General features: G+C 33.5%; 1 protein-coding gene across 2 annotated transcripts in view; it reads left to right on the forward strand.

The window, feature by feature from the left end:
- The window catches only part of RALGAPA1 (Ral GTPase activating protein catalytic subunit alpha 1), a 220,947-nt gene that overhangs the window by 173,418 nt on the left and 34,236 nt on the right, over positions 1-13,293 (forward strand). For both annotated transcript variants that reach the window (XM_060143467.1, XM_060143474.1), the window contains exon 36: positions 4,494-4,649. In XM_060143467.1, coding sequence (XP_059999450.1) covers positions 4,494-4,649 — 156 coding nt within the window. The remainder of the gene's footprint in view (positions 1-4,493; positions 4,650-13,293) is intronic.

Genomic DNA, 13,293 nt, shown 5'->3' on the forward strand with positions numbered 1-13,293 from the left:
TGGAGCATAGAACAGTAAAAGTTAATCTGAACAGCAGAGAGAGAATAGACATAAAGACGGTGAACAGAGCAATGAACAGACCTGTGGGGCTATGACAAAAAATCTAACACTCCTGTTATTGTGAGTCCCAGAAGGACAGGAGAAAGAGGTTGGGTCTGAAAACTACTTTGAGAGATAATGTTGAAAACTTCCCAAATTTGGCAAGAAAAATAAAGCTAATAAAGCTACAGATTGAAGAACCTGGTGAAAACCAAATAGGATATATGGAAGGAGATCCATACTAAGACACATCATAATTAAACTTCTGAAAACTAAAGGCAAAAAAATTTCGAAAGTATCCAGAGGAAACTTGTACCTATCTATATGGGTACAATTAGAATGATAGTGAATTTCTCATCAGAAACTGTGGTGGCCAGAGGAGGTGATATTTTTCGAATGTTAAAAGAAAAAAACTGTCAACCCAGAATCCTATAGTTAGCTAAGGAATGAAGCACAGCATTCTCAGATGAAGGAAAACTTAGAGAATTTGTTGCCAGCAGACATGCCCTAAAAGAACCACTGACAGAAGTTCTGTTAACAGAAATGAGATGATAGAAGGAACTTTGGAACATCAGGAAGAAAGAGCATGGCAAGAAAAAATATGGGTAAATACACTAAATTTACTTCTCTTGAGTTTTCTTAATTATATTTGATGGTTGATGCAAAAATTATTTTACTACCTGATGTGTTTCTAAATGTAATGACAGGGACTTCCCTGCCAGTCCAGTGGTTAAGACTCCACGCTCCCAATACTGGGGGCACGGGTTCAATCCTTGGTCAGGGAACTAAGATCCCGCATGCTGCAAAAAAATAAATAAATGTAATGCCATGAAAATATTCATTATATTACATTATATTACAAACAAGGGAGGGTAAAAGGACATAAAGTGAGGTAGGGTTTCTATATTTCACTCAAACTGGTAAAATGACAACATCAGTAGACTGTGATAAGGTACGTACACATAGTATAATACCAAGAACAACCAGTAAAAAAATATAACAAAAGTACACTCTAAAAATGATAAATAAAAATGGAATTTTAGAATATGTTCAAGTAATCCATAGGGGGCAAGAAAAATAAAACAGGGAAAATAAACAGAAAACAAAAAATAAAATGGTGAGCTTAAGCTCTAACATATTAGTCATTACAGGAAATATGAATGATGTAAATATACCAATTAAAAATTGGCAGAGTGGGGCTTCCCTGGTGGTGCAGTGGTTAAGAATCCGCCTGCCAATGCAGGGGACACAGGTTCAAGCCCTGGGCCGGGAAGATCCCACATTGCCACGGAGCAACTAAGCCCATGCACCACAACTACTGAGCCTGTGCTCTGGAGCCCGCGAGCCACAACTACCGAAGCCCATGCACCTAGAGCCCGTGCTCCACAACAAGAGAAGCCACCGCAATGAGAAGCCCACGTACCACCACGAAGAGTAGCCCCCGCTCGCCGCAACTAGAGAAAGTCCACATGCAGCAATGAAGATCCAACATAGCCAAAAATAAATAAATAAATAATTATAAAAAAATAAAAATAAATTGGCAGAGTGGATTAAAAAACGTGACTCAGGGCTTCCCTGGTGGCGCAGTGGTTGAGAGTCTGCCTGCCGAGGCAGGGGACACGGGTTCGTACCCCGGTCTGGGAAGATCCCACATGCCGCGGAGCGGCTAGGCCCATGAGCCATGGCCGCTGAGCCTGCGCGTCCGGAGCCTGTGCTCCGCAACGGGAGAGGCCACAGCAGGGACAGGCCCACGTACCGCAAAAAAAAATAATAATAAATAAACGTGACTCACCTATATGCTTTGTAAAAGAAACTCACTTCAAATATAACAATATAGGCTGGTAGAAAGTAAATGGATAGAAAAAATTATATTGTGCAAACCTTAATCAAAGGAACGCCAGAGTGGCTGAATTAATATTAGGTAAGGTAGGCTTCAGAGCAAAGAAAACTACCAGAGATGAGGGGACATTATATAACAGTGATAAAAGGGTCAGTCCACTAAGAAGACTTAACAATCCTAAATGTGTGTGCAGCAAACAACAGAACTGCAACATATCTGAAGCAAAGCTGATAGAACTGAAAGAAGAAATAGACAAATTCACAATTATAAATGGAGATTTCACCCCTCTCTCAACAACTGAGAGAAGTAGACAGAAAATCAGCAAGTATATGGAAGGACTCAACACCACCACCAACCAACAGGATCTAATTGCCATTTATAGAACACTCCACCCACCAATACCATAATACATATTATTTTCAAGTGCCCATGGAACATACACCAAGATAGGCCATATATGGGCCATTAAAACAAACTTCAGCAAGTTTAAAAGCATTTAAATCATACAGTGTTTTCTCCATATACAGTAGGATCAAACTTGAAATCATGAACAGAAAGATAATGGCAAAATCTCCAAATGCTTGGAAAGGTTACATGCCAAATAATTCCACTTATATAACTTTCTTGGAATGACAGTTTTAGTAGTAAAGAACAGGTTAGTGATTGCCAGGGGTTAAAAAGGAGGGTAGGGTAGGACGGAAGTGAGTGTTGCTCATGTAACAGGGCAACACGGAATCCTTGTGGTGATGAAAATGTTGTCTCTGAATCATGTCAATATCAGTATCCTGGTTATAATATGATTGCATTGGGGAATCTGGGTAAAGGGTAGATAGAATCTCCTTATTATTTCTTAAAACTTTGTGTAAATCTATAATTACCTCCAGGTAAAACATTTAATTAAAAAATAGAGATCTGCAAGTGTTACAGAATTATTTATAGCAAAGGAGCACTAAACTGAGACTTTCTCCTTTACATAATCAGAGAATTGACCTGAAAGTAAATAACTTTCTCACTAAAACAAAACAGAACAAAAATGTACACTAAGATACCATTTTTTAACCTAACAGATTAGCAAAGGTCATAAAGTTTGTTAATCTATTTGAGAGCATATGAGGGAAACAGGCACTCTCATGCACTGTTGGTACCATCTATGGAGAGCAATTTGGTAGTCAGTTTCAAAATTAGATGTGCATATGCCCTTTGACTTACATTTCTACTTTTGACTATCTGTCCTACAGATCTACTTTCACAAATGCAGCATGACATGTGTTCAGTGTTATTCATTGTAGCATTGACTGTAATAGCAAAAGATTGGGAAAGCCTAAATATCCGTCAAGTAGAGCGCTAGTTAAATTATTGTACATCAAGAAAAGGGACTTAGGTGAAGCCATGAAAAAAAAATGAGAAGGCTCTTTACTTAGTAATAAAGAGTATTTTTCAAGGTATTTTAAATGCAAAAAAGCAAGGTGCAGAACATTGTGTATCCGTGTTGTGTGTGCACATGTGTACATACATACATGTGTATATGTGCATACATACCTTTAAAAATTTAATTGTATATAGAGAACATTTTTGCAGGCATACTTAAATTGCTTTCTTGGAGTGGAACTGAGTAGCTAGAGATGAGAGATATGGAAGGAAAAATTTTGCTGTATCTTTTGAACTTTTAATTGTATGAATGTATTACTGAGTTAAAAAATAAATTTAAAATGTAAATGATTGAGGAAATCTTGTAGTAATGGCATAAAAACTAACTTGTTATTCATACATTCAGCCATTAGTAACTGATATTGATAGTTGAGACGTGTTCAGTTCACACAGTGCAGAAATTTGCTTTTATAGGTTTCCACTTTTTCACATATTTATATTTTGTTTTTTACAAGCAGGTGCATAACTGGTTTCTCTGAATGGATAAATACAAGCAGTGTTTAAATTTTGTTTTTTCTTTACAATATTTCTTTGATTTTCTACAATGAACACAAGTTGCTGGCTCCTTTGCATCACACAAGTCCAGGGGATATCGTCCAGTGCAACAATCCTGATAGTAAATATATTTATAATCAGGAAAAAAGGAGATTTAAAAGACTTTGCACAGATTAATTTGTACTTTTTTAATGCATTTTAAGTGTAGTTAAGTTCTACATTTTTGTATTTTTGTTCTGGGCTATGATAGGTACTAATAATTAGGAAGCCAATTTCAGTGAGTAAATATGACACAATTAATCGTTTTATCAAAGTGACATTACTGTTTTAACTTATCCTCAAATCATTTCCAGTCTTGATTTTTGCCACTTGGTTTTTACTCTCTGCCCTCGGCGTCCCACACAGCCCTTTACCATTTAGCACGTCGTAGCCTAACAAGAGATGCATAGTGCACAGCGGTTGATTTATTTGCTAATTAGTTCCTACTAATCAGGGACCCTCAAATACTTAAGAAAATCTACCAGTGTGACTTGAATAGTTCTAACTGATAATTCTGGGTCAAGCCATAGTTGGTAACATGCAGAAGGCTTCATTCCTCATGTTTTTGCAAAGTGAGAAATTTGAGTCTTTTTCCATAGTGAGGTTTTTAGTTTTGTTTAGTTAATATTACGTGTCTTTTCATTGCTTCTAGGTAAATCTTACAAACCATTGTGGTTTCATGGGAGGACTACAAAGAAATAAAAGCACTGGATTGACCACACCATATTTTGCTACCTCTACAGTTGAAGTAATATTTCACGTATCAACAAGAATGCCTTCTGATTCTGATGACTCTTTGACCAAAAAAGTAAGTGCTAAGAAAAAAAGTGCTCAGAGTTAAAATCTTAGTAATACATAAAATATGTAAGCAAGTCATCTAATTGATCAAGAACTATTTCTGAGTACTCCTTTCTTCACCCAGTAGTGTCTTCAGAAACAGTTGCAGAGTAAACTCTGTTTTCCTTAATGATATGATTGAAAGTTATAGTCTTAACAAAGCATTTGCCTTCAAGAAAATGGGCATCTGACAAATTGAAAAACTTCTGTAAATGTTCAGATTGGTGAAATTATAATTCAAGACCCCACACACGGAGAGATATAACGTTTATATTGATTGACGGAGAGGAAAAAAATTAAAATGTAAATTATTACAAATCACTTAAAATATAACGTGCTCTCTCATAAATTTTAACTAAAACTAATATAGCAGATAAAATAAGCATTAATTAATTAAAATAGATTTTACTGCCTTAGAATATTTATGGGAGATATAGTGGAATGGTTTTGATGGCCCATGTCTTTTAAAACCTACACCACCATTTTGCTGTAGCCGGCACCAGCATTCAAAAATCACTCTAGTGACACAGACATACCCTCAGAATAAAGCTTTGTGTGTTCAATCCATGTTTAATTTTTTTAGGGAGAAACATTTTTTTAAAGTGAAACCTTGTCCAACATTTCTTTATCTTCTCTTCTTCTTCCTACTCCTCAGTTTACTCAAAACTACTACTGAATGTAACCAACTTAATATCATAGATCATTTTACTTGGTACTCTGTTATCATGTTGCCTGATATCGAATCTCTTCATACTTCATTAATAGCCTATGAAAACAGTGTTATCCTTATACTCTTTTGAAAAGGAACTTCAGAATTCCTCTCAAATATTTTATAAGATTGATTCAGTACCCTTGATGCCTTTTGTTTACATTTTAGAATACTGTTGGAAATTGCCTACTAAATGAGTAATGGTTAGAACAACTAATACATGGATGCTGATTAGATTTGAATGTGTAGTAAAGATGGAGGTAATTGATGTGTAGGAAAGTAAGTATATTTAGTAACAGATTTGCTATAGAATATCTTGGCATGTAGTTTTTAGAAGTACAGAATGAGACATGAATACTGACAAGAAAATGGTGAAGAGTTGGATTGGAGTAAAACTTCGTTAAAACTTCAATTAAGCACTTTCTTCCATCACCTCATTTTAAATTTGTATGAAAATAAGCCATACTCAAATTAGAGGCAATTATGAATATAGTACAAAAAGATAAATTATTTTAAACATTAGGACTTGGCAGTGATCCTCATTTTCATGGCTTCATGGATACAACTTTTAAACTCTGGAGCAAAAGGAAACCCTCTTTTCCTTTTCAAAAGAGTCTAAAATTAATAGTATTTTCAATTGCAAACATAAGAGCGAACAAAGTATATCATTTTTTGTTGAAATTTTTTTTTAAAGAAACATATCAGGATATTTTTACTTCAGTATATTAAACCTGATGGTTAAAAGGTACTTGAAATTTTATTCCTGCAGCCTTTGTAGAAATATCTCAAATAAGTAAGGTTTCTTATTTCCTTCACAACAGTCACAAAGGTCTGTCCTTAATTATTTAAGAAGAGTCTGAAATGGATGTTTAACAATCCATTATCATAGCAAAATTAATTTTGGAGATAACACCATTTAAGAATTGTTAAATGGTTGAGTTCTAATTAAAATTATACCCTTAAATGGTGAAATGTTTAAGTACTGGATTTATTAGAGAATGTTGAGGGATTAAACCTTGAACACTAATAGTTTATTTCATCTATAAGTATAGAAAATTTTTATTGTGGAAAAATATATATAAAACAAAATTTATCATTTTAACCATTTTTAAATGTACAGTTCTTTGGTATAAAGTACATTTACAGTGTTGTAGAACCATCACAAGTATCCATTTCCAGAACTTTTTCATTTTCACTTGGTTCAAAATATTTTTTATTTTCTCATGAGGATTCTTTGACCCATGTGGTACTTAGAGCTGTGTTGTTCAATTTCCAAGTATTTTGGGCTTTACCAGTTATCTTTTTGTTATTGATTTCTAGTTTAATTCCATCATGGTCTGAGAGCAGACATCATATGATTTCTATTTTTTAAAAATTTTTAAGGTGTATTTTATGGCCCAGATGTAGTCTATCTAGTGAATGTTCCATGTGAGTCTGGGAAGAATGTGTTATCTGCTATTGTTGAATGAAATAGTCTACGAATGTCAGTTATATTCAGTTGATTGATGGAGCTGTTGAGTTCAACTATATCCTTACCAATTTTCTACCTGCTTGGATCTCTTCTTTTCTGAGAGGGGTATTAAAGTCTCCAACTATAATAGTGGATTCTTTTATTTTCCTTGCAGTTCTATCAGTTTTTGCCTCACATATTTTGGCACTCTGTTGTTAGGCATATACACCTTAAGGATTGGTTATGTCTTCTTGGAATACTGACCTCTTAATCATTAGATTATGCCACTCTTTATCCCTGATAACTTTCCTTGCTCTGAAGTGTGCTCTTTCTAGAATTAGTATAGCTATTCCCACTTTCTTATTAGTGGTATCATGGTATATCTGTCTCCATCCCTTTACTTTTAATCTATATGTATCTTTGTATTTAAAGTTGGTTTCTTGTAAAGTTGGTTTCAAGCCTCACACAGTTGGGGCTTGTTTTTTTTGATCGGCTCTGACAATCTCTGTGTATTTGAACCATTGACATTTAAAGTGATCATTAATATAATTGGATTATTTTACATTTTTTCTGCCATTTGTGGTTATAATTGAGCATTTTACGATTCCATTTTCTCTCCTTTCTTAGCATATCATTTATATTTTTTTCTTTTTAAATTTTTTTCCAGTTCTTGCCCTAGAGTTTGTACTATACATTTACAACTAATCTAAGTCCACTTTCAAATAATACTATACTGGTTCACTGCAGGTACCTTATAATAGCACAATATGCTATTATTAATAGCATATTAATAGCACAATTCTTCCCTCCTATCCCTTGTGTCATTGCTATCATTTCACTTATACATAACCATGTGTATACATAAGCATACATTATCAAATACATTGTTGCCATTTATAATCTTGAACAAACTGTTATGTGTTAGATTAATTAAGAGTAAGAAAAATAAAGTTTTATTTTGCCTTCAATTATTGATTCTCCGATGCTCTTCCATTCTATACGTAGATCTGAATTCCTTTTCTATATTGTTTTCCTTCCCTCTGAAAGGCATTTCTTGTAAGGCGGGTCTACTGGCAGCAAATTCCCTCAATCTTTGTTTGTCTGAGAATATCTTTATTCTTCTTTACTTTTGAAGGATAATTTCACAGGGTACAGAATTCTAGATTAGTAGAGTTTTCTCTCAGCACTTAAATATTTCACTCCACTCTCTTCTTGTTTGCGTGATTTCTGAGGAGAAGTCAGATGTAATCCTTATCTTTGCTCCTCCATAGGTAAAATGTTTTTTCCCCCTCTGGCTTTTCTCAAGATTTTTTCATCTGTGATTTTCTGAAGTTTGCATGTGATATACCTGGATGTAGTTTGGGGGCCATTTATCCTGCTTAGTGTTCTCTGAGCTTCCTGGATCTGTTGTTAGGTGTCTAACATGAATTTGGGGCAATTCTCAATCTTTATTGCTTCAAATATTTCTTCTGTTTCTTCCTCTCTTTCTTCTCCTTCTATACATAAATGTTACACTTTTTGTGGTTGTCCCATAGTTCTTGGATATTCTGTTATGGGTTCTTTTTCGGTCTTTTATCTCTTTGGTTTTCAGTTTTAGAAGTTTCTATTATTATATCCTCAAGCTCAGAGATTCTTTCCTCAGACATGTCCAGTCTACTAATGAGCCCATCAGAGGCTTTCTTCATTTCACTTACATATTTTTTTAATCTCTAACATTTCTTTTTGATTCTTTCTGAGAATGTCCATCTCTCTGCTTACATTATCCATCTGTTCATCCATCCATACTTTGACTACTTTTTCTATTAGTTCCCTTAGCATATTAATCATAGTTGTAATTCCAACATCCCTGCCATATCTGACTGTGGTTCTGATGCGTTTTCATTCTCTCATTCTTCACACTGAGTCTCCGGCAGTTTGTCAGCTACAGTTCAGGTTTTCCTACTCTGGCACTGGTTCCTACAGAGGTTTCTGCTCTGTTAAGTTGTTATTCTTCATATATGCCTGTCTGTCCAATTTTGGGGCAGCAGTTTTCCCTATGACCTCAATTCTCTGATCTAAGAAGAGTACTGTAGTTGATTTTTCAGTTGTTTAGCTTTTTACTTGTTGTTAGGACAGAGTGGTAACTTCTAATCTCTTTACATGCCAGGCTGGAAACTGGAAATCTCAGAACTTTATTCTCCCAAAAAAGGAACTCTGTATCCATTAACAATAACTCTCCATTAACCCCTCCATCCAGCCCCTAGTAACCTCTAATTTGCTTTCTTTCTCTTTTAATTTTCCAGTTCTAGATACCTCATATAATTTGGAATCATACAGTACTTGTCCTTTTGTGTCTTATTTCACTTAGCATAATGTTTTCAAGCTTCATTGATGTTAAAGCATGTCAGAATTTCATCCGTTTTATGGCTGAATAGTATCCCATGATACATATATACATTTTGTTTATCCATTTATCTATCAATAGACACTGGGTTGTTTCCACTTTTTAGCTGTTGTGAATAATGCTGCAATGAACATTGTCCTGCAGGTATTTGTTTGAATCCCTGTCTTCAGTTCTTTTAGGTATAGATCTGTGAGTTGAATTGCTGGGTAATATGGAAATTATATGTTTAGCTTTCTAAAGGAATTGTCAAACTGTTTTCCACAGTGACTGTACCATTTGACATTTCTCCCAGCAATGCACAAGAGTTCCAGTTTTTCCACATCCTTGCCAACACTTGTTATTAGCTATCCTAAAAGGCACAAAGTATTATGCTTTGTGGGTTTTGACTTGCATTTCCCTAATGACTAATGATGTGCATCTTTTCATGTGCTTATTGGCCATTTGTATATCTTCTTTGGAGGAATGTCTATTCAGCTCTTTTACCCATTTTTTTAAATTAGATTGTTTGTAATTTTCTTGTTGTGTTGTTGGAGTTCTTTATATATTCTAGATGTTAATCTCTTATCAGATATATGACTAGCAAATATTTTTCTCCCATTTTTGGGGTTGTCTTTTCACTCTTGATAGTGTCCTTTGAGGCACAGAAGTTTTTATTTTGATGGAGCTCAATTTATCTATGTTTTCTTTTGTTGCTTCTGCTTCTGGTATCAGTTCAAGAAATCATTGCTAAATCCAATGTTGTGAATATTTTCCCGTATGTTTTCTTCTAAGAGTATTATAGTTTTAGCTTTTACATTTAGGTTTTGGATCCATTTTTAGTTATTCTTTGTGTATAGTATGAGATAAAAGTCTGACTTCATTCTTTTGCACGTGTCTATCCATTTGTCCCACCACCATTTGTTTGAAAGACTACACATTCCTTTATTGAATGATCTTGGCATCCTTGTCAAAAATCAATTGGTCATCTATGCAAAGCTTTATTTCTGGACTCCCTGTTCTATTCCATTGGTCTGAATGTCCTTTTGCTTTAATTAAATGCTTTAATTACTGTAGCTTTGTAGTAAGTTTTGAAATTAAGTAATGTGAGTTCTACAACTTCATTCTTCTTTTACAAGATTGCTTTTACTATTCAGAGTCTCTTGAGATTCCATATGAAATTTAAGATGGGTTTTTCTGTTTCTATGAAAAACCGTGTTGGGATTTTGATAGGATTGCATTGAATCTTTGGATCACTTTGAGTAGTTTTGTCATTTTAATAATATTAAACCTTCCAATCCATGAACATGGGATATCTTTCCATTTATTTATGTAGTCTTTCATTTCTTTCAGCAATATTTTGTAGTTTTCAACATATATACCTTTCTCCTCCTTAGTTAAATTTATGCCTTAGAATTTTATTCTTTCTGATGCAATTATAAATGGAATTGTTTTTATAATTTCCTTTTTGAATTGTTCATTGTTAAAAAAAGCAGCTGATTTTTGTGTGTTAATTTTGTATTGTGCAACTTTGCTGAATTCATATATTAGTTCTAACAGGTTTTGTTGTGGAATCAGGGTTTTCTGTATATAATCATGTTTTTTCAATGTCTCTGTGGAGAAACAAGAGCTTGCTTGGTCCACCATTTTGCTGACATAACACCCTAGAAGAAAATTTTGTGTTTTTTTCCCCCTTTAAGCTAATTAATTCTAAATGTAAAATTATTTAGCAATTTACCAAGTGGAATAGTACAAGTATTTTTTTCCAATTATTTAGTTTTTTGGGTTTTTTTCAAATTATTAGAGAAAGACTGCAGGCAATTACATGGCGTAGTATTCCAGTTGTTTAGTATCGAGATGCCAGAAATAATGTAACTTTTAAAAATGCAAGCATATGTTTATAATTTTTTTTAATTTATAATGCAAGCATGCTATTATATTAGTTGTCAAAGTAACTATACCTGTTTTATTCAAGAAAATTACCCTGGCTAGATAGGCTTTTTTTTTACTTAAATAGAGCATTTTAAAGGGTTTATTTGTTTGTTGTAGTGAGAAAATTTCAAAACATAACTTCTTTCACATGTATAATACCTACCAGATAAAAACAAAACCTGTCAAAATTGTAAACAATATGTAATAAAGTGGTATCATTTTGGAAGGTGTAGTTCTCTTATATTCTCAAGGAGTAATTTAAGTAACTTTAAGTAAAATCTACTCCTATCAAGGTTGGGGCTAAATTGAAGCAATATTTCACTTAATTCAGTAGAAAGGAAAAATTTACCCAGTCTCATAATTCAGTATAAATTATTCTAAACCTTCTTTTCATAGAAATTTTTTTAAAAGTAACATTTATTTCTCTATATACTGAGTTTTCCTTTTCCCTATTCTCTGTGATTCTTGCCCTTACTGCTCTTCAGAGTCCTAGTATGTAAGATTTTTCTAAGTAACAGTCTTATATTTTAGCTCTATTACATTATCAATTTCTTTTCAATAAAAGGTTAAATCCTTAAACTTAATCATAGAAACCAGTTGTCTTATACCAGTTTTCCTTAATTAAAAAATCACTTTCTGTATTGGTATTTTTCTCCTGAATTTAATAAATTCCACATTAGTGGTAATAAGTTGAGGCCTAGAACATGTGTCCTGTTACAAATGAACAATTGGATATCATTAGGTTGTCCCCCTTTGCTTTGTACATATATCTTTAGGTGTGTTAATCCATTCAGTAGACACATTAATGAGCACTGGTTGAAGTGTAATATTGAAGGAAGTAAGGCTTGTTGACCTCAGCGTGGAGTTTAATACCTCTAATTAAATTAGATAGTCAACAGTCAGTTTAAAGAAATAGCCATGCCTCTGGCAAGGTAGAATTATGTATGACTCTGGTTCTTTGTTTTAAACTTGATAGGAGAAAATCATTTATATCTATTTTATAGAAACTAATTTTAGTTTTCACTTTGTGTTTAAAATGTGTGGTGATTTTGTAAATTATTTTTAAGCATTTTATTTTCTCAGAATGAGAGGTAAATATCTTTGAACCTCTTTAAGTGTTAGCATTTTATTTCTTGTGAAGAAAGGCTCTTTCAAGGATCAAAATGGTAGCGACAGAATTTTTACAACATAAACTATACTTTTTTTTAACAAATTAACCAAACTTTCAGTCTAACAAAGTAGTCTCTGTTAGAAATACTACGCCACCATATTAAAAATCCTGATATAACTCCAGTCCAAGCCATCTGTTCTATAAATTCTCTCTACCTGAGGAAGATTGACAGAAAATGGTTAAAAATAATTTCCCCTTAACTGAGTTTATTCACCCCTAAAAATCAAAAGTGCTGCAAGCATTGGTATAAAGTGTTCACAGGAGCTTGTCTCATTTCCTCTGTCTCCTTCTTGTAGCCACTTGCTGATACTCTGCTTCATAGGTAGCTGAATCATCCTTTTAGGAGTTTGATGAAGATCAAGTAGAGATAATTGTAACCTACTTTTAGTTGGACTCTCTAGCCTATCTTTCATTTCCTGGACCCCCCAAAAGAGGGGAAAGAAGCACTTTATTTAAGTCAGTTCCCTCTGAAATATTGTTAGCGTATTGGACAGCAGTTCGTTTTTTGTTTTGAAATTTGGTTACAATAGTTTTGCAAATAAATGAGCTCTATCGAACTGCTTAGTCTGATTATAACTTTAAATCCATTTTTCTTTATTTTATCTAGAAATACAGTTAAAGTATACTTCACTTTCCAAATAACTATATGCTAATATAGTCTGGAAAAGGAATTGAAAAACAAACTTAAGGAATAATAAGAAAAATTTTTTCATTGTTTTAGTAGAAGTGTAGTTAATGTAATAGTTAATAAATGCTATGGAATTATACACATGGTTGTAGTCCTAAATCTAGACACATTACATAAAATAATTCTGTTTTAATATAATAGACTCTACCTTTAACCCCGATATCTATAAATATACTCCTGATGACAAGAAATGAAGATAAAGAAACAAGGAAGTATAAATGGTTCAGAGCAGATTTATCTCAGCACTGTGAATGGTTTAATTTGGATGGTATAGCAGTGGCTTCTCATTGCATATAGAATAAAATT

This window comes from Lagenorhynchus albirostris, chromosome 1, assembly GCF_949774975.1.
Source record: "Lagenorhynchus albirostris chromosome 1, mLagAlb1.1, whole genome shotgun sequence".
Classification (NCBI taxonomy): Eukaryota; Metazoa; Chordata; class Mammalia; order Artiodactyla; family Delphinidae; genus Lagenorhynchus; species Lagenorhynchus albirostris.